Source organism: Balaenoptera musculus, chromosome 3 (assembly GCF_009873245.2).
Source record: "Balaenoptera musculus isolate JJ_BM4_2016_0621 chromosome 3, mBalMus1.pri.v3, whole genome shotgun sequence".
In the NCBI taxonomy this organism is placed as follows: Eukaryota; Metazoa; Chordata; class Mammalia; order Artiodactyla; family Balaenopteridae; genus Balaenoptera; species Balaenoptera musculus.
The window spans coordinates 60,130,283-60,154,956 of NC_045787.1; the positions used below are offsets into that span (position 1 = coordinate 60,130,283).

The window sequence follows — 24,674 nt, forward strand, 5'->3', positions numbered from 1 at the left end:
AGAACAGTAAGTGGATGGCAGGGGAAAAAGAGAGAGAGGAGAACACTACTTTAGATTTTAAGACTTAAGGTATGAAATGTCCAGAAAAAGACAATTTATACAAAAAGAAAGCAGATCAGTGGTTTCCTGGGGCTGGAAGTTGGAGGAGTGAATGACTACAAATGGTCTAGAAGAAATTTTGGGGGGTGTGGAAATACTCTAAACCTGGTTCGTGGTGATGGTTGCCCAACTCTATAAAATCACTAAATATTACTGAATTGTTAAAAAGAAGTAAATAGAGTCAACTATAATGTATAGACCTTGTTTGGACCTGATTCTAACAAACTAACTCTAGAAAGACATTTTTCAGATAGTCAAATGTGATTATAGACTAGATGATACAAAAAATTACTTAAAACATTTTTTGGTGTAAATGGCTTACCTGTTCATATTTTTAGAGATGCATATTTAAATATGTGCAATGCCTGAAATTTGCTTTAATATACAAAACAGAGAAAAAAGATGAAGAATGAATGAAGCAGATGGAATAAAAATCTTAATTCTTATATCTGGGTGATGGATATATGGGAGTTCATTGTTCTCTCTACATTTGTATATATTTGAAATTTTTTATAATTTAAAAACATTAAAGGCTACAGTAACACCCTTTCACAGTCAATGCTATATAAACCAAGTCAATGATGAGTTTGTGATTCCCCAATATTGTCAGCAACGAAGATACTAGATTATCATTTTAGTAAAAGTTTCAGTTTTAAAATTAAGTCCCCATAGTAAAAACTAATTGGTTACCTTTAAACCACCTTTTAAAACTTCAAAAAAATGTTTAAACATACTCTGTTTTTGGGGGGGTAGGAGGACGAACTGGATATATATACTTTTTTTTTCTATTAGCTCAGTTGAATCTCCGCTCTTTATGTACTTGACACTGCCCAGGTCATGAAATAAATCCATCAGGATTCTTAGTGACAACCCTGTGATAAATATGCCTGGCACCAGTGCAATGTATTCAAGCCTTTTCAACAGCTTTTCCTTTGTGCACATCTGCAGGCTTTTTATGCACATCTGCATACAGAAACCACAACCATGATCTGCATTATAATTAATGTAACAGCACATCTGACCAGGTCCACAGGGTTTGACGTATAACCATTTTTGAGATCTGCAGGGAACTGAAGAAACCCTGGGGAGAAAGTACAGCTAATTTCAGATCAGGCACTGGATAAACTGTAAGTGGTAAGACAGTCGTTTTCCTCAAACAGCTATGACATAGCTGGAGGAGAATCTCAGTGTGTATATAACTGCTTCAAATCATAGTTGATATACTCCTGAACCCTCACTACATCCCTCATATACGCACTCTAAATGACCAAGGGATAGCCCCAAATTTACATATGGATCCAATTTAAAACCTTATCTAAAAGGACTCTTTGGGGACTTCCCTGGTGGTGCAGTGGATAAGACTCCATGCTCCCAATGCAGGGGGCCTGGGTTCAGTCCTGGTCAGGGAACTAGATCCCACATGCATGCCACAACTAAGAGCTTGCATGCCGCAACTAAGAAGTCCACATGCTGCAACTAAAAAAAAAAAAAAAAAGAAGGATCCCGTGTGCTGCAATGAAGACCCGGCACAGCCAAAATAAATAAAAATATATCTTTAAAAAATCCTCTTTCGGGCTTCCCTGGTGGTGCAGTGGTTAAGAATCCGCCTGCCAATGCAGGGCACACGGGTTCGAGCCCTGGTCCCGGAAGAGCCCACATGCCCGCGGAGCAGCTGGGCCCGTGAGCCACAATTACTGAACCTGCGCGTCTGGAGCCTGTGCTCCGCAACAAGAGAGGCCGCGATAGTGAGAGGCCCGCGCACCGCGATGAAGAGTGGCCCCCACTTGCCACAACTGGAGAAAGCCCTCGCACAGAAACGAAGACCCAACACAGCCATAAATAAATAAATAAATAAAAATTTTAAAAAAAATCCTCTCTCTCTCATCTACACACACACACACACACACACACACACACACACACGTACACATTCATACATCAAATCTTAATAGTGCTTAACTGGGTGATGGGGCTACAGAATCAGGCATTCAAATATATTTTGAATGAATAAATATGTGTTTATACTTAACAATTCTTACAATAAACAGGTAATATTTATCATCAGAAAATGACTATAATACTATAGTCATCAAACCTATAAATAGGAAGATATAACCCAATATGAAAAATACACAGAAGCAGAATACAAAATATCACCTATTGTTTTTTTGGGTTTTTTTTATTTTTTTATTTATGGCTGTGTTGGGTCTTCGTTTCTGTGCAAGGGCTTTCTCCAGTTGCGGCAAGCGGGGGCCACTCTTCATCATGGTGCGCGGGCCTCTCACTATCGCGGCCTCTCACTGTCGCGGAGCACAGGCTCCAGACGCGAAGGCTCAGTAGTTGTGGCTCACGGGCCTAGTTGCTCCGCGGCATGTGGGATCCTCCCAGACCAGGGCTCGAACCCGTGTCCCCTGCATTGGCAGGCAGATTCTCAGCCACTGCGCCACCAGGGAAGCCCTCATCTATTTTTTTTGGTCACAAATATTAAAAAACTAAATGCACACATGTAAGTAATGAAAGGCATCACAAACCAATGAAAATAATCAGAAGGAGGAAGGGATAATAAGTGGATTTCATTCATGTTGAGTTGCATTAATGTTTGTATACAAATAAAGCTTTAGAAAAACAAAATAACGTTGAAGAGCAATGAGCTCTAAAGGATGGAGCATAGGAATAATCTCATAAAACTTGAATGTTGGGAGCAGATGACTATCCTATACCAGCAACATAAGAAGGGTAAGGAGACTGAAAAGAACTCAAGTTGTGTGCTGTGGGGGGAAGGTATAACTAGAATTGAGAAATCTAAGACTGAGGGAAAGAGGGAAAAGAAAGAGCTTGTAAATGAGAAGAAGAGAGCTAATGCAGGTTAATGTTAACATTTAATCAGTAAAAGACTTAAGACTGTCCCAAGGCTATTAGGTGAGAGGCCAGAAAGGCTTAACATTGCTTTCTAGGTGTGACCCATTCCTGAGATTAGCATCAATTACACTTAATTCACCTGGATAGCTTCAGCGACTGAAACAGCGGTTCTCAAACTTCAAAATGAGATGCCTAAACCCCATCCCTAGAGACTGAGAAATGATGATTTAAAAATAAAAACAAAAAACCCTGCTTTAAATGTCTGGGATAGGAAAAAGAATAAAGACGCCCTAATGCTCCTTATGGATAAAATCTGTCTTCTATTTAATAAAGACAGCTAAGCAAGTTTTTTGATAACTTGGGAAACCCTAGCACCTCTGACCACAGCCTCTAATCTTTCCATAGATTTTAGGAAAGGAAGGGGAATACAAAAGCTGTCTTTAAACATGTGCAGACCTGTCAAGTAATAAAGGATGCAGACTTGTTTTGTGGGACATGAAGGATAATCCCTACAGGGGATGTTCTTAGTTTGATATAAGAATGCTTTAGAAGAAATGGGATCCATAAAAGGTGGTGAGTTTCCTGTCTCTTGGAGATGTCGAAGATGATGTTAAATGACCATTTGGTCATTCACATAATCTATGTGAATAATTTAACCAGCAATAATAAGATTAAATGACTAGGGACTGACCTTCCTACCTTGATACAGCCTACCTAACATCTAGTAGACTTTACCACTGTTACAAAAGAGAACTCGAAGTTCATTTAGAAGTATTTTATTGGACGTATAACTGCTTCAGTGACTCATGATAATTAGATAAGCAGCTCACATCAATATGATTTTTCACTTTTATGCTGAAAATCATTTGACTCCTCTCTCACTTTTCTGTACCTAAAATCAAAGTCAATGTGGTGTTTTCTCCTCATTACCACCTCAGTGTTATTCATCCAACAAATATTTTTTGCCACTTAGTAAGTGTCAGGAACCATGCATTCAGGCCAGGAAATAGCTAAACTAATCATCAATACACACAGGTTAAGAGGCAAAAGTCCTGGATCTGATTCTCGGCAAACTCAGGTTTCACAATCTCAACCTACCCTATGCTCCAAGTCATACTTTCCTGTATTACATTCAATGACGCCTCCATTTTCCTTCCTCTCCCCACTCCAATTACCTGAGGTAATTGGGCAACATGTCCAGCTGTTGCTTCTCCCCAGCCTTGACCCCAACTCCACGTGTCTCTAAGGCAGAAGAAATTTGGGGGCAGGAGCATGAGTACTGCCTGTCTAGAAGAAACAAGAGGACTACCATAGGGAAGGAAGAAGGAAACTCAGGGCAGAATATTACACAGTAAAAAATGGACTCTGGGGATTTCAAAGCCGAGAAATTAAGGAAGAGAAAGAGGTGAGGGTTTTTTTTTTTTTCAAGGGACAGGTGAGGGAAGAGGACTTCTTTAAAGCCAGGAGACAGGTAAATGACTTAAGTGACACTGGAGCTCAGGGTTTCACCTAGGAGAAGCCAACAATGTAGAAGGTGCCTCTGTGTACTTAGAAGCTTTTAGGCAGTCAATCTCTAAGGGAATCTGTAAAATCTTGGCAACTCTAAAAAAACTGATGTTTGAAGATGGGATACTGAGGGAGGGAGAAAATTACAACTGGTACTTTTGTCGTCGTTTTCTTATTGGGAAATAAGTCCAACAAAGAAAAGAGTATATATGCCATTTGAAGAATAACTTAAAAAACACCTGTGTTCCTGCCTCCCAAATGAAGACTATTTTTCTTTACTCCTTTTTCTCCAACTCTTGGAGCAGCCCTAAAAAACTAAAGTAGATTTATCTGGGGGCCAGTCTCAGGTGTGGTATAACTTCCTTAAATTGCAGAATGCCCAGGGGAAACGATCTCCAACAACATTCTCATTTGTCTCCTAATGCTTAAGTTTTTTCAGATGGATTAAGATAAAGACATTTTTTTCTACAATAAAATTAAAGGGTTTTGAATGAATGAGTTAGCATATTGCTTTAATCTAGTCAGTCAAAATGTAAATGTTACCAGCTAATTTGCTATTCTGAATGGGGAAAAGGATTTGAAAGACAAGGTCCTGATTCTAAAAGTAACAGAGGAGGGAAGAAAGCCAAAGGTTCCCAAAAAGCTCAACATACTTTACCAGTTTCCCCCAGACTTGAATTATTTGCCTTCATCCATACATAAAAAGAGGTTATGAACACAGATACTTCCTGGCCTATGTACATTTGCTCACCTGAACAGTTCTAGGCTGCCCATTCTTTTCATTCTCTCATGTGGTTATAAACACGAGGCATTTCCTTGGCAATTGAATAAATATGCTGACACTGTCTCACACTAGCTTCTAAGTAGTTGTCCAGTTGCATTGCTAACTTTACATAAGACACTAGCACTATCTGAATCCAATCAATCCAACCAAAACAACACAGAGTGCTTCCTATAGGAGACTATGTCTTGGTTGTCTTTTTTCTCATTTCTCCTTTTCAATTAAGTGCATGGGATAACCATACTTTATTGGATGATATACAAACCCCATGGCACTAATGATTTAAGGACAGGGATGAGGATTCCTTTGCACAGCCGTATTTGTCTATAGAAAGTTAAATTCTTGCATGTTCCAATCTTCCTTTCCCACTCTGGAAAATAATTCCACTGCAGCCCCAACCTCTTCCCTGGTCCTATTACAAGGAGGTTACTGTCAGTGGCAGTACTCTTCAGCAGAACACTGAGGTTTTTGGGCTTACCTTTTCACTCCCTTTAACACAATGCTGACTTGACTCAGATTCAGATCCCCTCCTGCCAGATAAAAGGACAATACCTTTAAAAGAAACAGATGAGACAAAGACCAGCCTAGGACTCTGATTAACAGGTTTTTTTTTTTTTAATTTTTTTATTTATTATTTATTTATGGCTGTGTTGGGTCTTCGTTTCTGTGCGAGGGATTTCTCTAGTTGTGGCAAGTGGGGGCCACTCTTCATCGCGGTGCGCGGGCCTCTCACTATCGCGGCCTCTCTTGTTGCGGAGCACAGGCTCCAGACGCGCAGGCTCAGTAATTGTGGCTCACAGGCCCAGCCGCTCCGCGGCATGTGGGATCTTCCCAGACCAGGGCTCGAACCCGTGTCTCCTGCACTGGCAGGCAGACTCCCAACTACTGCGCCACCAGGGGTGTCCCACAGGTATTTTTAAATTGACTTGCCCCACACTAGTCAGCCATACAGAGTTATAACATTATGTATTAGAAATGGTTAGCAATGGGAAAGAACTTCAGATATTATAGGAGGAAACAGAACCGCACAGCTGCTAAGTGACTGGACCAAGACCATACAGATATTGGCTGACCAAGGATTACAACTATGTTTTCCAAACCATGCTGCATTTCTTCAAGGTCCCCAACTATAACAGAGTAGGAACAGGACAAAGACTGTTATTCTGTAACTCAAAGAGAAAAAAAAAACAAAAAACCTATCTCCCTGAGAAGCAGCCATCTCCTAACGAGCAACCCCTACCAGAACCTGACGGTCCTGCTTTGGAGTTCTTCTGCCTAAGGAGAAAATTCTCATCATAACTCTTCAAACCTGAAATGTCTCATGGCACGCAACCAGTTCTCAGAGAAGCCACTAAGTTTAAAATGAAAATGAAGCTCTTAAGTCTTCCAACAGGGAAATTTAAGGTGGCTGGTTTCCTGGCAAGCATGTGATCCTCCCTCTATTGTAGGAAACAATCCAGTCACTGGAGTTTCTAAGAGTGGCATATTAACTCTTCCAAGATACCTGAGCATCATTTACTAAATTATCTTTTTGAAGATGCTACATGGTTCCCCAGTTCTTTGGAAAAGGTAATTAGCCTCCCATGAGTGACTAGTTTACTCCAAGTGAGCAATGAGCTCACCATAGGATGAGCATGGTCTCTTTTGGTGGGAATGAATATATTATTTTGCTTGTTGTCAGGAGTAATTCGTTTATTTTTCACCTTAACGTAAGCCCTTTAATATATGATATTTTAAAAGTGGTAACTACTCCCTGAGATATAACAGACTAGTAGCAACTGCAATAAGCTGGGAGCCTTAACACCAGCACATCTGAAATTCAACTTAATAAACATCTATTGAGCACCTACTATGTGCCAGAGTCTATGCTAGATGTTGGGGAATTATATTGCTACAATTTATCCAATTAGAGAGTATCAGTGATACTCCAGTAACACTATATAAGATTATGAATGGCTATTAATATGAGTATGGCAGATGGTCCACCATGACTTGTCCTGGTCATTAGAGGCCTGAATCTGATCAACGGCTTCAAATTTAAGAAGGCAAGTGAAGAATTTAGTAATAATATAAACATACCAAAGACAGTTCACTGATTTAAAAATAAGAGCCACAGGAAAGGTCAAAACAATTCCACTAAAGCGGAGAAAAAAATCCTAAGGATGACACTGCTATGCTCTAAGGCCCAGTTCCTTCAGGAAGCCTTGCCCAGAAATTCTATCCCCAATGAGTTCCTGCTTCTTTGAATTTCCACTTCATTTACGATATGGATCACAGTACTTAACACTTGATCAAACCATTAAAAACTGCCTTGTACATTTTTCTTTTCAAAATATATTTGTCTTGTCCCCTTAATTACATGCTAGGTTCCTCAAGAGCCTGGACATCATCAATTTCTCTAGCACCCCCACCTCCATGCCTTGTCAATAAGCACACACAAAAAAACAGTTGTTGACTTATAAGTATGAAAAACGCGTTAAATAAGGGAACTAGAGGTGTTTATCATAGGGAAAATAAGATCGTGGCAGAGATATTTTCTACTCACTGACTATCCATGTGCTCCCCTACATTTGCCAGCCCTCTTGCAATTAGAGGAAGCCACCTAACTATTTCTTGTTTATTGGACCTTAAGCCTAAGTTTCTAGGCCAATGCATTAGAGTCAATTCACACCTTCCAGTTCTTTCTTTTCCTTCCCCAAAGATGATGGAAACCCCATAATTAAGTGGTCAAGCCACAAAATGAAAACAGCTTGGATCACTGAGTCACACATGAAGGGAAGGTGTCCAGAAGAATCACTTCACTTACAGTGGAATCTGTGTGAGCAAGAAACAAAGCTTGGTTATGTTAAGCCAGAGAGAAGAGGTTTATCTGGTACCGCAGCATAGCCTGGTGTTATACTGACTGATACACTAAAAAAAGACTAAAAAGAAAAATCATTTCAGCACTAAGAGGTGTAATAGAAAGTCCCCATTGAGGCAAGACTATAGAAGGAAGAGCATGAGGCAGACTAGGCTCAATAAAAGGAAGTACTTCCTGGCAGTTGGGCCAATAATAGAGGTTTTGTGTTCAACCAGAATCTGTCAGTCCCCTTGGGGAGAAATGAAAAAGGAACAACTGTGGTCAGGGAATTTGAATGAGGTGACTTCAAAGATCCCTTCAAATGCTAAGATTTTATAATTCTATGATTGAGGGTTTCTAATATGTGGAGAACAGGAAAATGGGAAATAGCTTACCTTGGGTTGTGACTACTTAATATTATACAGAAGCAACATCAAAAGATCTCCCATAAAATCTTGCAGGGACAGACAAGAAACACATCTGAAGGACCAAGGGATTCAAGAATCCTCTCCCTTGTGAACAGTCAAACCATGCCCTCTCCATGTACAATGCCACCCACCTCAAAGTACTCCCAGAGCTAGTTCCCAAGTTTCTTACCACCTCAGCCCAGAGATCATGTCACAAGGAGACAATTCCATTGATAAAGATTGCTCACACAATAATGAGCCTTCTCAGTGGCACACTAGAACTATCTTGAATTAACCACTAAAGAGAGGGTAAAGTTCAGAAGGAAAAGAGTGTTTCCATACTCTTGAAACCATGTTTAACTTTAATGCAGTTATCATGTCCCATCAAAAAGCATCTGTCCTGTTGAAATTACAAGGGTGGATTGTTAAACTTCTAAGTAAGGGAAGTTATTTAGTTTCTTCCGTTAAGAATAAGAGCAGCATCTACATGTTACATACACAATATTATTGCTAAAAGATCTGAAGACCACCTTAAAAGAATGATCTCTCCCACTTACTAGGTATGTGACATTGGGCAAGTTACTTAACCTCTGTGAGTCTCAATTTCTTCATCTGTAAAATACAAATTATAATATCTACTTCACAAAGATGTCATGATGATTTAAATGAGATAATGTGCTCTATAAACTGAAAAATGGGGTTCAAATGTAACATACTGGAGGAAAAGTAATAAATACCCTCAGAAAACGTTATTTCTGAAATCAGTGTTGGAGTAGCTGCCTAACTAGGCAGACTAAGCATGTGATAACTAATAAAGCAAGGGCAGCAAAAAGAGAGACCAATTTAGCTTCACTGAACTCATTCAGAATTCTGCAATTAGAAAATCTAGAAAGAACTTATTTAATTTCAGTATACCTATGTTTTGTGTTTTACAATTTAGTATTTCTAATTTCATAAGAATCACATATAATCTTTTCACTACTAAGGGCTTCTAGGGGTTCTTAACCAGACATTGTTTGGATTCATCTTAAATAGATTCAATAAGGACTGTGAATAAAAGCATGTAAAGTCCTGTGATATTTCAATGAAAGATATAAAGAACATATACTACATGTGTCATGTGGGTTAATTATATATTTCCTGGTACTTGTGAATTACTTCAACTCAGAATTAAGAAGAATTGTGGCAGCAGGAGCAACTGCAACAAGTGTATCTCAAATCCAAGGTGGCTTTAAAGATGGAAACTTGGATATATGGGATATTTGATCATGTGGATGGAAGATGCAGCTTAACTGCACAACTAATTATGCCCCCTTAAAGACTGATTATGACATCGTCAAAATCAAAAGAGGACCCTCTGTGTAGCTCATGCCTGAAATTCCTTAAAAGCATTTTCTAGTAAGTCTTATAAATCCATGCGTTGTTTTGATAGAGCATGCATGAGGAAAAGTGAAAAGCATTGTTCTCTCTGTAATGATCACATGTAAATAGGCCATGGTTCCCGTACCAAATGCTCTGCACTGATGAGAGTTAGCACAGAGCCAGGCAGGGGGTGCCCGCCTTTGTTGCTGCTTTCATTTTAAAAATGAATCATAATTTCTGCATTGGATACGAAGATGGGTTTACAGCTATTAGCCATCATATTAATAATTTAGAAAATACATGCCCAATCACTTGTGTTCTTTCAATTCCTTATGAACACAGCTGCAACCCACGTTAAAAGCGAGGGTGAATGGATATTCTTCAGATGAGATATTTGGGCTGAATTATTAGGGTAGCCTGTACTACAAAATTACTAATAAACATTGCTTCTGGCTCAATTTAGCCTGAAGTCAGTGAACCTAGCCAATGGTGACAAATCAAAAACTCCAAAATGCCCGATGAATGAATCTAACTAATCAAGGAAGCCTGTAGGAAGTAGATGCCACGATTAATGAGCCAGTAGTTTCACTATGCCATGCTGTTATTTCTTCACATAAATGCCCTCAGATGAGATTACCTTTATGTCATGAAAGGGAGAAAAGGAAGGTTACATTCTTTCAACTGACAGGTTAACTACTGCCATTACTAGAAGACACATCTTTGTGGGCTAAGTTTTTTCTTTATCCTAAAAATTAATATGTGAAGTCCACAACACAAATTAAAAACATTTTCATTTTCAGGGTAAGCAGTCATTGACAACATCAAACATAAACTGCCCCAAAGTTAGAACTTCCTCTATATTTTCCATTTACATCTACCTTGATTTACCCAAATTGCTCTGCATCCTATTTTCTACTCAGTACCTAACATCATCTTTAGTAGGCTGAATTCCTATAACCTATTTCTTCCACCATCAACAAAAGGTAAACTAAGTGCAACATCATTACTATGACATCCCTTGCATGCCATGTATGATATTTAGTACCAATATTGAGGAAAAAATAAAGATAACAAGGATGAAAATGTGTACTCAAATAAATCAATCATATAGTTACATCATAATAGACTTTGACTTTTTCTAGCTAGCATGTGGTGGTGACAGTATTCAATGCCAAAAAGACTACTCAGCAAAAAGTACAATTCATTAGATGCAGGACATCTAACATGTTGTACTTATCTACCCTGTACTCTGATATTATTCATCATTATTGTCTTTATTACCTTATTGAATGTAATTAGTTATTTTTATGACTTTAACAGTTTTGAGTCAGAATTGCTTCTGACAGGGAGTAAAAAAATAATATGAAGCATCACTCTGTTGTTATTTTTTTCTCCCTCAAAATACAGAAATCTTTCAGGCTTGTGATTGTGATTCTCACTGTCTGCTTTTTATCTTTGCTAAACTGTCAACCTTAACAATTTAGACCAGGTTGCCTTCCCTTATGCTAATGGCACATATGACATTAAAATGTTCAGAATTCTTAATACAAAAATCTATTGCCATAGAAACAAGTATTATTCCAGAGTCAGGTCAAGTGAAAAACTCTGTACACTTTCATTATAATATTGATAAATAACCACTATATTATGAAATATAAGTATCTTTGAAAGCATCTATCACTTCAGTTGATTTGCAACTTCTCATCAGTGTTCTGAGTTGACCCATTTTTTTTCAAATGAAAGATCCCATTTCCCTTGCCTTTCAGAAATACGATTTTTAAAGATCCCACTTAGCATCCTTTATTGCATTCCTACATCATAAAGTTATGTTTTATAGCAGCATAAAAAAGCTGTAAAATTAGCATCCTTGTAAACAACCTTCCATGCTCACTGGTGAAGCAATCTGTGATTTGTACTGATCTCTTAAATGGGACTTGAGACTACAGTTTCCACAATTTCAAGTTTAAAAAAAAAAAAAGAGCACTAATTAAGCCAAGGGAGAATATGACAAAATGTAAAAACAAGGAAAAGTATTTTTCATCTACAGATATTTTAGAAATTTGGTTATTATGCTGCTAAATTAAAATCTAGGGTGAGTTCTAAAACATAGAAATGTTCCATTTTTATACGAAATCCCAAATGAGCCTGTTTTTATCCTCTTTAATATTTTAACCTTATATTAAATATACCCTTAGAAAATGTAGAATTGAAATAGTCTGTGAACGCACCCACCAATTTTATTGAATATCTCTAATTAAAATTCCTAAGGTAACATGAACAAATGATTTTTCATTATCACAGAAAATCATGCCTTTTTGTCCTCACCTTCCAGGAGATTCCACTGTGTTCTCTTAGTTTAGTAACAATTACAACAGTTCCTTAAACAGCTGAGTAACAACTACAACAGCTCCCAATGGTATGAAATTGTATTCTAGGACAAGGGTGTTTTTAGGGTTTCCATTCTGTGGCAACCAACTGAGAAATCTTCCCATGGGAAAAGGTGCATTCTAATGCCTATAATAACCATTAAATTTCACACCACAAGATTGATTTTGGTTAGTCTTCCAAAGAAAGCCTGTGATACCGACTCGCCTCCAAGTTTAAAACACACCTGCAACCTTCCAGCTCATTCTACAGAAAAAAAAAAAAAAAAAGCCATTTTCACTACCACTTAGTTTGAACTGAGCACGTGTCTAAATTTGAGGTTAGCTCGACCCAAAGATGGACCCTGAGAAAACCAGAGCAGTCTCGCAGGGGAAAACCTGAGAAGCTCCGACCCGCAGCCAGGTCGTCCTGGACACCCTTCTCCCGTCATGCCGTTTGCCCCCACTTGGATCCGCCGAAGCAAAGGGGCCGGGCCGCCTCTTTCGGACGGCCTCGAGGCCTAGGCGCCAAGGGAGGGCCCCGGGCCTTTCTCGTCCATCACGTACCTGGGGCCACACGCGGCTCTGGGCGACGCCAGACGGCAGAGCTCCCGGTCTCCACGCTTCCTTCACGGTGGTCCTTCCGGACGCAGCCCGGCGAGGGTTGCCGTCAGCTCCTTTGTCCGAGGGAAATGGTTCACGCCAGAAACTTATCAACTCTCGTGCACTGCATTTAGTGCGGTCAGCTTTACCCGTAGGCCCATCTCGGGCTCGGGAGGCACCGGGGTCGACCCGAAGCCTCGCGAGGCCTCGAACTCGCGTGAGGAGATCACTGCGCGGCTTCTCACTTCCGGCCTGCGGGCCGCGTGACTCCAGGCTCGGCATGCGGAGCCGCACGCTGTATGGGTGCGTGCTGCCTAGGCTGTGGGGCAACCAGGGAACTGAACCCAAGCCTACTGAAAAGCGGACGCGTCCCAAAAGTGGGGATCCCGCCGACTGAGCGCGAGTTGAGAACCTCCTGGAAGAGTTCTCTTCTCTTCCCCCACCACGAGACCCTTCCGCCATTCAAAGTCACACCAAAACCCATTATTCTCCATATCACATACTGAAAATGATTTTATTTTATCCATTTACATTTGATATAAACTTGTCCGGAAAAGTCAAATAATATGCTTTATATTAGCTCAAACATTTATTAAGAAAACCAGATTCCATAAATAAGCACAGACAATAAGTTAAAACATATCACAAATTGACCAGTATGTAACAAGAATGCTTTATCTACACAAAACATCCTATTTCACATGTTTGTTCATTCTTCGAAAGCGCTTCTGTTCTCTGGGTTTGGATTTGACCAGCACATGCAGAAAGAGCTGATTGTGTTTTCTCTGTACAAAGTTGCAGGGTTGTAGATGTCCGAGTGCACCCATCGGCGGCCAGCAGGGGCCGGGGCGGGGTGGGGGTGGGGGTGGCCGAGGGGCACGAGGAACGACAGGACGACCACAAAACAACCAAGGGCACAGAGCAGCGAGGAGAGAGAAACGGAAAAAGGAAGCAAACAAACCCCAGTCCTGAAGGATCCAGAAAAGAGATGTGGCTTTTGCTTTTACAAAAGGAAAATTTTCTTACATGTTTATTTTATTCTTCCTTATAAAGACTTATCAAAATGGGTAAGATCACCTCTTCATCACATGACTGCTTTAGTCTACTCCAGCCACCCAATCCACTGTTACGTTCCTCCTGAGAAGCCTTCCCTCAATACCCGCACACAGTTGTGCTTAAGAAAATTAAAAAAAGATAAAATAAAAGCGTTCTTTTGCAAGCCAGTACAGGGCTGCATGGATGTGACTGGGTACACAGGGCAAGGAACGGGTGGTGGGAGAGGAAAGAAAGAAAGGAGTACGGAGCAAGAATACAAAGATAAATCAAATTGTGATCTGTTGGGTCCTCAGATGAGGCGGTTGGTAGTAGATGCTTGTCCTCCTTTAAGACAAAAATCCCTAACATTGTGCTGTCCCTTGAACACGTCCGTGTGAGACCTAGGTGCACTGTGTATGTGTGTGCGCGCGCGTGTGTGTAGTGTCTGAGAGTGAGCGAGAGTGCGAGTGTGTGTGTTTCTGCCCACAAACCAGTCCATTGGTATCTGATTTCAGATCCTGAGTCTACTCCCTGGTAAGTAAAATAACGGGAAGGATGCTTTTTGCAGGGCGCGGGAGGAGGGGCGTGAGGTGCGGGCAAAGAAGGGACCGGACGGGAGGCGGTGGGCGAGGGGGCCGCAGGCGTCGTGTAGAAGGTGTGGATGGGAATGCAGCCAGTCAGAAGGCCGTGAGGAGGGCGCGAGCACGAAGAGTGCGAGCGGGAAGGCCGGGGGTAGCGGGAAAGGGTGGGGTTAGGCGCTAGAGACGGGGAGGAGGGAGGAGCCGGGTGAGATGGGGAGGGGGGCTTTGGGGAGGCTGGGGGGAGCGAAATCAGGCGGAGGGGTGGCCTCGCAGGCTGGGGCTTGGGGTGAGCCCGGGAGAGTGGAGGACAAGGGAAAGGACCAAGCGAGACTTGGCAGAGGCCTGGAGGGGAAGGAGCAGGGGGCCGGGGCCGGGGCCGGGCCGGGGCGCCCGGGCCAGGGCCCGAGCAGGGGCCCGGGCACTCGCCGCCAGGGCCTCGGGGCGGACCTGGGGGCGGTGCCGGGGGCGGAGCGGGCCGGGCGCGGCTGCATTAAGTGAAGCTCATGGAGACTGTGTGCTCTAGCGCCTTGCGGCGGAGGGAGGCGATGCTCGTGCCCCGCCACACGTCGCTGCTGTCCGGGGAGCTGCAGAGCTGGGGCGAGCCGGAGACGTTGCTGGGGCCGGGGAGGGAGGCGGGCACCATGCCGGGAAAGGCAGGCTGGTAGAGGTGCGACTGCAGCCCCGCGCCGTTGGAGCCCGCCAAGCTGTTGGACAGGCCCATGGAGTTGGGCGGCGGCCCGGCCGCCAGGCTGCACTGGGACAGCGACTGTGCCATGGCTTGCTGCCTGCCGAGCGCCGGCGGCAGCGGCAGCTGCGACACTCCCGGCATGGCGGCTGCCGCCCAGCGGGTGTCGTTGGCATGGAAAGAGCACAGGCTGTCGCCCATGGCGGCGGCGGCGGCGGCGGCGGCCGACGGGAACTGAGGCAGGCCTGGCGTGGGCAGCAGCGTCCCCGGCGCACGGAACACGTTGGTGGTCTTCTTGCGCTTCTTCCACTTAGCGCGCCGGTTCTGGAACCAGACCTGGAGCGGGCAGGGCGGGAAACACACAGGGCGCTGTTAGCCGGCGGGCGGGCCAGGAGGGGCAGGGGCTTGAGCCCTAGAAACCCGCGTCAGGTCCACCCACTCAGCTCCAGGCCGAATAAGTGCCATCGGCCCGGCACGACCCCCGCACCCAGCCGGTGACCCTGGTTCTCCACCAGCTGGAATCAACCGGCGCCCCTTGCATCCACCAGGCGCCACCTCCCGGGGTCCTGAGTGATCGTGCCCCGGAGCGCTTACACACGGTGCAAACATACACCATGCGCAGTATTCACCACGCCCCTGCACGCTGGCACCTTCTGTTCGCTGCTTAGATGCACAGGTCTGCAGGCAGGCATGTGTCAAGGCTGGACCCACAGGTGTACAAATGAAGATAAACTTGCGTACCCATGTGGCTTAATAGCGTGCCTTATAACAATGATGGGGTATAGAATTTTCTGAAACGCTGTAACTTTGGAAATTGATGAAGGGCCGTGGATGACATAGCCAGTTCCAAAATCGAAAGACAAAGGAGAACCCCTAACGCCATGGATGACAGAGCAGAGAGGTTAATATAGTGATCCGTGTGGGAAAGCGAGCGCCACTGAGTTAGTGTTGTTTGGGTCGCCACCGTGACTTCTGATTCGTAGCGACTGGTACTGCTGCCACAAGTCCGTGCCTCGTTCTCAAGCCCCTCTAAGGGTACCTTTATCTGGGCTGTGCAAGTGTGCTGGAACCTGCTGCCAGAGCCCTAAGCCTCAGGGCCTTCAAATCTATTATTTTCAGGAACTTACTGAGGATCCCAAATAACAAGGCCTCCAATTCCCTCAGCCCCACCCCACCCCTCGTTTCATCTATAAACTAAAAACAAATTTTCTGACCACTACAAACCAAAAGAAGTCAAGTGTAAAGCTCACACTAGGTATGAATCAAACTTAATTTTGCTTAGACAAACCCAGATGTCTTTTTAAAGGAGATGTGTTTTATAAAATATACTCCAAAGTGAGCCTATTAGTTCTTTCTTAACAGTGACCCTGGAAGTTCAGACCTTACCAGACAGATTTGTCTATGAATGTCAAATTCACCACCACAGGGGAAGGAAGGGTTCTTCCTGAAAGATATCAAGTAAACTGCCTGACCAAGATAACATCCCCTTGCCCCATATTTAAATTTGATCTTTTTATTTAAAAAAAAATGCCAGCATGCCCACTTGGCAGGCTTACAGTTCAACATTAGTCAGTTGGAGGCTTACTGTGCATAAATATAAATGATGTGGGACACAGCTCAGGTACTGATTGAATTTTCTCATAATTTGGCCAACGCAATTTGACCACCATATTCATGGCCAAAAGGTAAAGCGTTAAACCAAGCTATTTAGTTTTTATTCTGCAAACTAAAACATCATGAGTATGAGTACTTGACCGCCTTTCCCGGTAAACCGGCTATGCACAATGGTTTCTTCACACCCTTGCACTCTCTATTTACCAATGTGAACGGCATTGTAATCTAGAATCCTCTCCCGCTTTGGGGCTGGCCCTGGCCTTTCTACCCCGTCGCCCACCACCTTATCTTTCTCTGGTTTCTACCCCGCTTCCCATGTTTCCGCCTACTCCAGTGTCCGGATTGGGTAAAGATGTTGGGTCCTTTCCCTGCTAAAGCCCCTTGAGCTGGTGGCACGGCGGATTAATGAGGCAGCAGAACCCTAGGTGGAGGCTGGGATCAATGCGGAAGGCCGCGGATTGAGCTGTTAGCGGCCTTCTGCGGAGAGCAACCCGCAGGAGCCCAGGAAAGCATAGCGAGGAGACCTACTGCCAGAGGTCGCTTTGCATTACCCATCCAAGGCTGGACCGGATGGAGCCCTAGACAAGGGACGGTGTCTGTGTCCAGATGGTCCCCACACCTCACACTCCGCACCCGGATACATTTTGAAAGATATCTATGAAGAGCGGTTCCTAGCACCCTGCTAATGTCAGTGAATCCCGAAATGTTTGAATGTTTGGGGCGGGCACGGGGTGGGGGACTGGGGAAAAAAGCAGAAGAAAGGGGGGAGAAATTGCCCCGAAGAATCTCAGTGAAAAACACGCCTGCCAGAAAGGTTTCTGGATCTCAGGCCCAAGCGGAAAAGAACAGCTGTTGAAGAACTAAATATTATAGAAATAATCGAAAAATCGTGCTCAATTATGTTTGAGGGTTAGCAGTCAAATGATGGCTACAAAATTTTTTATGTTTCATGGCTTACTGGGGTTGGGAAAAAAATCTGCATGGGGTCTGAGCACGTTCCAAGCTATGATGCATATGTTTTTAAAATGTGAATGTTTCCACTTGAAAACTAGAGCATGACAGATTAAAATGCAGGTAAAACCTAAGGGAGATTTTGAGAAGGCACAGATGACAACTCCAGGAAATATATTAACCGTGGCCATGGCCAACTTTGTACTCAGTTTGAAATGCAGCTCTTCTCAGAAAATGCTTAATACAACAGTGAGAATCTAATGGAGGTTGGAATTTAAAAATCCACTTTCATGATATCTGCTGTTACAGTAATATAGACATACTGTAAATGTATTTTAAAATATATAGCCCGTTTAATTCCCCATCTATAAATGGCTCAGAAATAGAGAAAGAGAGGGAGAAAGAGAGAATATTACTTTTTCCCCCCTCGAAGCAAATGCTTTATGAAGATCTCATTGGAATCCAGCAAATGATTAATGTGAAGATTTGGGAGGAAATCTGGGGAGCTGTGTTAAAGCCTAGATCTCAGGTTCATTTCGATCAGCCAGCCGTGAACTCTGGGCCGAATTCATTACACTTTAATAGTGCTGGGAGAGGAAGAAAATGCAATTTCTCATTCCATTAGAAAACTAGAAAATACTCTTGGCTTGTCCCCCTATTAAGATGTGGCAGGTGACAGGGCCATTCTGGGGGACACGGTCAATGGAATTACAGCACATTATTTTTGTTCGTATAAAATATTGAAAGGCAAGCCTGGCTGTGCAGAAGTTATTTCACTGATTTGGTTTTTATGTAAATAAAATATTGAAAGTTAATTAATCCGTGCTAGAGACTAATGATTATGCTTATTATATTGCATTTGATCGCGTAATTTGCATGATTCTCGCATTGCTGCTTAATAAGCCATTCCAGGTTATAAATAATTCTGAAATTGGTTTCTAATAATGGCATGCTATAAAAGGAATGGTTTTATTATACTAGCCAGAAAAGAGGAGCGATATCAGACATGGAATTGGCCTCCGTGTGAGTAGAGGTGCTTTAATAAATACTTAAAAGTATGATATATGCCAGATATAGATAAAAATAAGTATTTTAGATCATTTAGTCTAGAATCAAAAAGTATCTTTAAAAACATACAATTGCAATAAATTAAATGTTTAGATCATTTTTAATCAGTGCAGTGGCCCCACGTACTGAAAAGAATGTGTGGCAATCTGTTAACTATAAAGAAAACTATGAAGTACTCATCATATAAGAACATAAACCAATTACTATTTAATTTGAATTTGGTCAAGGAGCAACGATACAATGAATTGCGAAGTAAATACATTTTACATAAATTATTTTTGCATTACATTACATAATGTTAATCATTTTGAAATGTTAATTAAGAAGGTTATGTTGATCTGATTACTTTTTAAACTATGGAACATTATTTTTAAAAATATTGAAATTGCCATTCTATTAAATTGTTCCTATCAGCAGCATCAAGCTATTATCTTTGGTTGAACATTATGTTAGAACAATTAAAGTACTTTGTCTCTATTCTTCTTGATTATTCTTTTGTGTACTTCTTGAAAATAACTGTTTCTATTACATAGTTTGTGTTTTATTTCATTTACAACTTTTTATATTAAAAGAATCACTGCCATTAACCTTTGGAAGACCTAATAAAGTTTAATAGACCTCATTTTCTTTTTTCATAAAGTCAGTTGTCCAATTATATTTTATTTGTGGTTCTAAGTTCTATTTTAATTCAAACTAATTACTAGTAAGCCTAGGTTAAGCAACAGCATTTTAGTCTTTAAAATAAAAATTATTATATAGCATTTCTCTTGAGTGACAAAAAATTTATGAATTTTGAACCGACAGGATTTTAACAAGCCAGTACTATTACTAACGGTAATGGAAATATTGAAATTGTATATTTCTGTTAAGATTTGAACTCAATTTCAAAAGATTTAAAAGAGGTGTGAGGTAAAAAAAAATTTAAGAGCACTAGTAATATATTTCTGCACAATGCAATTAACATGCCTTTGATGCTTAATTTCAATGGCCCATGATTCAGGGCTTCCAGAGTTCACTAAGGAAATCACCCAGGCTTACATTGAGTAAAAATGTTAACCTGTGTTATACCCTGAATATTACTATATTAATTTGACCACTTTAAGTCCCTAATGACATTTTTTGCTGACTATTTAAAACAGAAGCATATGCTATTTTTCCAGGTTAGACTATCTTTAAAATGCAGAATGGAGACAGAAAAACTCAACACCGTGATTAAGGACACTCTTGTCTCTTCTTAGATCAAATGTAAAGTAACTTAGATCTTTAAACTTTGATGTTTAAAATTTGTAAAACGAAGATATTTAAAATTTGTAAAAGGAGCTAGAGCTGAGATCAACACCCAGGGTAAGGAACAGAAAATACCACGTCCAAGACAGGAAAGGAAGGTTTTCAGAACCCTGGATAGCTCAAGACTAAGTGCGCGTCTTGGAATTTCACCTCCAGCAACTGTCCATAAAATATTTGACATAATGTTTTCATTCTTCTAAAAAGCAGAAAAAATCCGAGATGCATTGGACTTATACTTTTATTCCCCGATTTTCAAAAAACGTACAGGTGTGGTTTTCTAAGTCACATGTAATTTACAACTTGGAGGGCGGTTGGATGAGAACAAGGGGTCAGTAATGATTTTGTCTACTGCCGGTCAACCTTTCCTGCCCCAAATGTCCTTTCTTCAAATCGGAGATCTACAAGAAAGCCCTCTTTTCCCCAACTCCCCAAGTTACCTTAGGGAAAACCAGGACTTATAGTCTGTGGGCGATCGCTCCAGCCTCTCCCAGCGCATTGGTAGGCCGCCAAGTTCAAAGCCTTTGTAAACATCAAAGCTAGGGGTATTTTGCCTGAGAGCGGCAGGAGTGTGATATGAAGGAGAATAGAGCTACACCATAAAACCCAGATGTAGATCTTTTTTGAAATGTGCCCATTTCGCCTTGTTTTCTCCCTTTTCATGTTTTCTGTATAATTGTTGCATTCTCGCATTTATCCAGACTCTTAACACAAACTCATTAGGGGTAATGAAATACTTGTCAATTACGCGAGCTGGAGTGGAATCGCGTGCTGGACTTAGCCGCCTGGGAGACACAGAAGGTGGGAGACCCGGAGGTTCCCTTCTCAGGAGGAAGGAAGGGACCTAGCAATTGAACGACGCCGGCTTCGCTTTTGAGGAGTTTCTGCGGGGATGTGGCTATACTGGCAGGAGATGGGGGCACTGTCTGTCCATCGATGGGGCCAGTTTGCGGGCAGAGGAGCTAACTTGACCCGGGAAAGCATAGGTAGAGGAAGCGCAGCCCAGGATCCCTGCAAGGGAAGGAAAGACCCTGCTTCCTTTGCCCAAGTCCACCCGCCCCCTCCTTGTCTTCTGCCCTGGCGCCCAAGCCCAGCGTACCTGCACTCGGGACTCCGTCAGCCCGATACGCAGCGCCAGCTCCTCGCGCATGAAGATGTCGGGGTAGTGAGTCTTGGCGAAGCTCCTCTCCAACTCGTTGAGCTGCGCCGGGGTGAAGCGCGTCCGGTGGCGCTTCTGCTTCTGTTGGCCCTGCTGCTGACCTGCTTGGCTGGGGTTCGGGCCACCTTGGGGCCCCGGCTGCTTGTCCGGGTCCTTTGAGCTCACCGCCAGAGAGGCCGGCGTAGAGCCCACTGTGGTGATGTCCTCCCCGGGCAGCAGAGTGGCTCCCTCGACTGGGTCGGAGTTGGGCGCTAGGTCCCCCGGATGGCCCCCGGGGTCGGAGCCCCCCACGCCCAGCCTACACTTCACCGCCTCCCGGTGGCCCAGAAGCTCGGCGGCATCTTTCATACCTGAGGAGGCAAGGGGATGGTGGTCACTACTGTCCTGGCCATGCCAGGAGGGACTGTTCTCCCCGCGCGGTCCTTTTTCAGCCCCATCCTCGGCTCCCTCTGAGCCCGCGGTCGCCCTACGGAGCAATCTCCCGGGATGCTCAGCTGGGTTCCCCAGGATTTGAACAGCCAGGCTGTAATACCGTCTCCCGGCCCTTTCCCCTCTCTCCGCCGCGGGGTCCCGTAGTAAACAGCACATGCTTTCTACTCTCCCACAATGAAACACTCCCAGGCCCGGCAATGAAACATGCCTCGGAGTCCCTTTCATGAACCGTACCCCTGGTGCCCCAGGAACCCGAGAGCATATCCTTCGACCAGGAGGGAAAAAAGAAAAGAAAAGAAAGAAGAAAAATTAAACGATTCTTTCGTTGCTGCCCCACCTGCGCTTAGGCAGCCTGACGAACTCTACCTCCGGCCCTCAGCTGATTCCCTCTCACTTTCTCGGAAGATGAATAAGTCTCCAAGCTTTCCACCTCCCGAAATCAACCCAAATCAGCTCCGCCTCCCCCTCAAATCAGAGAAAGTGTTTGGAAAATGGAGTCACATCCATCACCAAAGATTCCCAAACCGGAAACCCTGAGCCCAGTAACCCAGACAGCATTATGGAAACTCAAGTAAACTCTCTAGACGTAACAGTGAATCAAGCTTTAGAGAATTCAACTTTTCTTTCCGGAGAAATAAAAGGCGCGTTCCTCTCGGCCATTGGCAATGACGAGTCCCTTTGCAGGCCGGACGCCCGTCAGGATGAATCTGGCTTTTCTCCTTTCTCAATGAGCACACTTAGCAAATCCGCTTCTACTGCAGCGGCTTCTCCTTCAAGACCGATTTTTACAAATTCAACCATACTCAGACGAGGAAGAGAGAAAGAGGTAGCGGGGAGAGAGGAAGAGAGGGAAAAAGAGAAGAAAGAAATCTCAAATTAACGCAAATAGGAGGGGAAAAGAGAGAAAGAAAAACGCCTCCAAACAAATTATCACGGGGTAGGTCGTTCCCTTAAAAAAAATAATAAGGGGGAGGGGGAAAGAGAAAATAAGAAAAAAAGTAACAACATTTCCCAACTCCTCTGGATCTACATATTCCATAGATTTTTAAAAAAGACGATGTTAAATCAAATTAAACTTTAATGCAGCACAATTACTTTTAAAGAAATTAGTCGATTTAGGGCACATTAAGGTAAAATAAGGAACAAATTGACAATTTCCTGCCCGGGCTTCTCCTGGCTGCCTGGGCGAGAGACGCGCACTCACCTAGCCTGGCGTCCAGGAGGTCGGCGTGAGACAGCATCGCGCACCGCTCCAGGGTGAAAGCTGTTCCCCCCCAAATTTTAGCGGCTTTAAGTTATTTAAAATAGATATAAGCTATAAGCTATACGATATAGATATATATAGATCACCTAAATGAAAGAAAATTCGGTTTGTGGTTCAAAAGGGGGCTTCTTGCATTATAATGTCCTTTAGAGAGACGGGGAGGTGCTTAACAGTTGAATGAATCCGTGAGCAGCTCGGTGAGGGGACCAATCAGGAGGGCAGCCTGCAAATGTCAGCGCCCGGAGAGTCCCCCACTCCGCCCGCCCGCTCGCGCCCGCCCGAGGAGGCGGCGGCGGCGGCAGCCTGGCGGCTCCAGCCCCGAGCAGCTGCTAAAGCGGCGGCGGCCGCCTTGCCCTCGCCCTGGGCTTCTCTGCCTGACCTCCAATAGTTCTTCCCTGGGATTTCCTCCAGGCACACCTTTCCTTCTCCTTGTCCCGCCCTGCTCGCTCCAAAGGCGCAGCTCTGTCTCTTTGAGCTAGGGTCTTCCTGGGGCAGAGGCAGGGCAGGGGACAGAGCAGGGCATGACCCCCTGGTGACCCGAGAGTAGCCCCCACCAGCGCGCTGGGCAACACTGGCCTGCCTCTGGCGCAGGCCTGACGATCCCGAGCACAACAAGGGCACGCCGCGCCCTCTAGACCGCTCCTAGACTTCGCTGCCGCCCAGCAGGCCTGCGCCTAGGGTCCAGACGCCCTGGCTGGGACCCCGGGCCTACAGAGTCCCAGCCCCGCGGCAGGGCCTAGAGAGCAAAACAGGAGTCGACTCCCCCGGCGCTGCCAGGCCCCGACGTCTGCTTCAAGGACCCGTGCGCCGTGCCGATTCTTGCACTTTGCACCTTTCGAGCCCTGCTGCTCCGCCTGGCCGACGCTTGCATCCTGGCCCACAGCCTGCTCCTTTGGTCAAAGTTTCTGAGTTCAGCTCAGCTCCCAACTCCACTTTAGGCTGTAAATAAAGTTAAATGCTCTTTATTTTCCTCTCGAATATGTTAAACTACTTGAACAATTTAAAGTGCTTTGCAGAAGTGAAGCGAACCATTTCTAATGTTCTGATTTTTCAGAGCCAGCCAACAACAAAGTTTAGATTAGTAATATATTTCTAACCAGAGTAATTTTCAAGATCATTAGGCATTTATGTAATTAGTGCCAAATCTATAAGCTTTTATTACGATTATTAGAGTAAAATCAGTATAAATTTGTACTAATTTACTACTGTTTAGACTTGGCTGTCAAGACCGGAGGTTCTTATTGTAAATGATAACTGAGGAAATTAAGTGCAAAATTCTGTACCATTTCTGATCTGCTCCTAAACAATCCGTTTCAATTGTATTTGTAGCAGAACATAATGCCCTTTTAAAGTTATTTGACTTGTATTTTTATTTGCAACACACGAAAAATGCCCTCTTCCCAGGCACAATGAAAACTGATGTTTACTACTCTCAACTTGATTAACATTGATTTTTAATTCGAGAGTGATGCAATTAGGATTATTCATTTAGCGCAAATAAAGCTTCCACAAAAGGGTGGCCCTATGAAGTCTGTTTTAAATAATACCGAGCAAATGGCTTTTTTTGTTCGCCGTCCAATTGACTTACACAAAACACTGGAAATGCTGCCTGAGAGCAGATGCGAGAGGAAGTGTGTGTGTGTGTGTGTGTGTGTGTGTGTGTGTGTGTGTCCTTAGCTATGTGTATGTGACAGGGACCAAGCAAGGAGACAAAGGAGGTGGCAAGGCGAATTCTGGGGCAGTTTTCCTTCCTCTTCTCTCCTGCAGCCCACTCCCCTCCTC

At 43.5% G+C, this 24,674-nt stretch overlaps 1 protein-coding gene across 1 annotated transcript; it reads right to left on the reverse strand.

The window, feature by feature from the left end:
* Positions 1-13,395: 13,395 nt before the first annotated feature.
* LOC118893483 (orthopedia homeobox) lies at positions 13,396-23,037 on the reverse strand. The gene is made up of 3 exons (XM_036849090.1): positions 22,833-23,037; positions 21,137-21,546; positions 13,396-15,456 (listed from the first exon to the last, which is right to left on the reverse strand). Exons 1-3 carry the CDS (start codon positions 22,867-22,869, stop codon positions 14,926-14,928), a joined length of 978 nt encoding a protein of 325 aa, XP_036704985.1. The 5' UTR covers positions 22,870-23,037; the 3' UTR covers positions 13,396-14,925.
* Between the last annotated feature and the right edge of the window lie 1,637 nt (positions 23,038-24,674).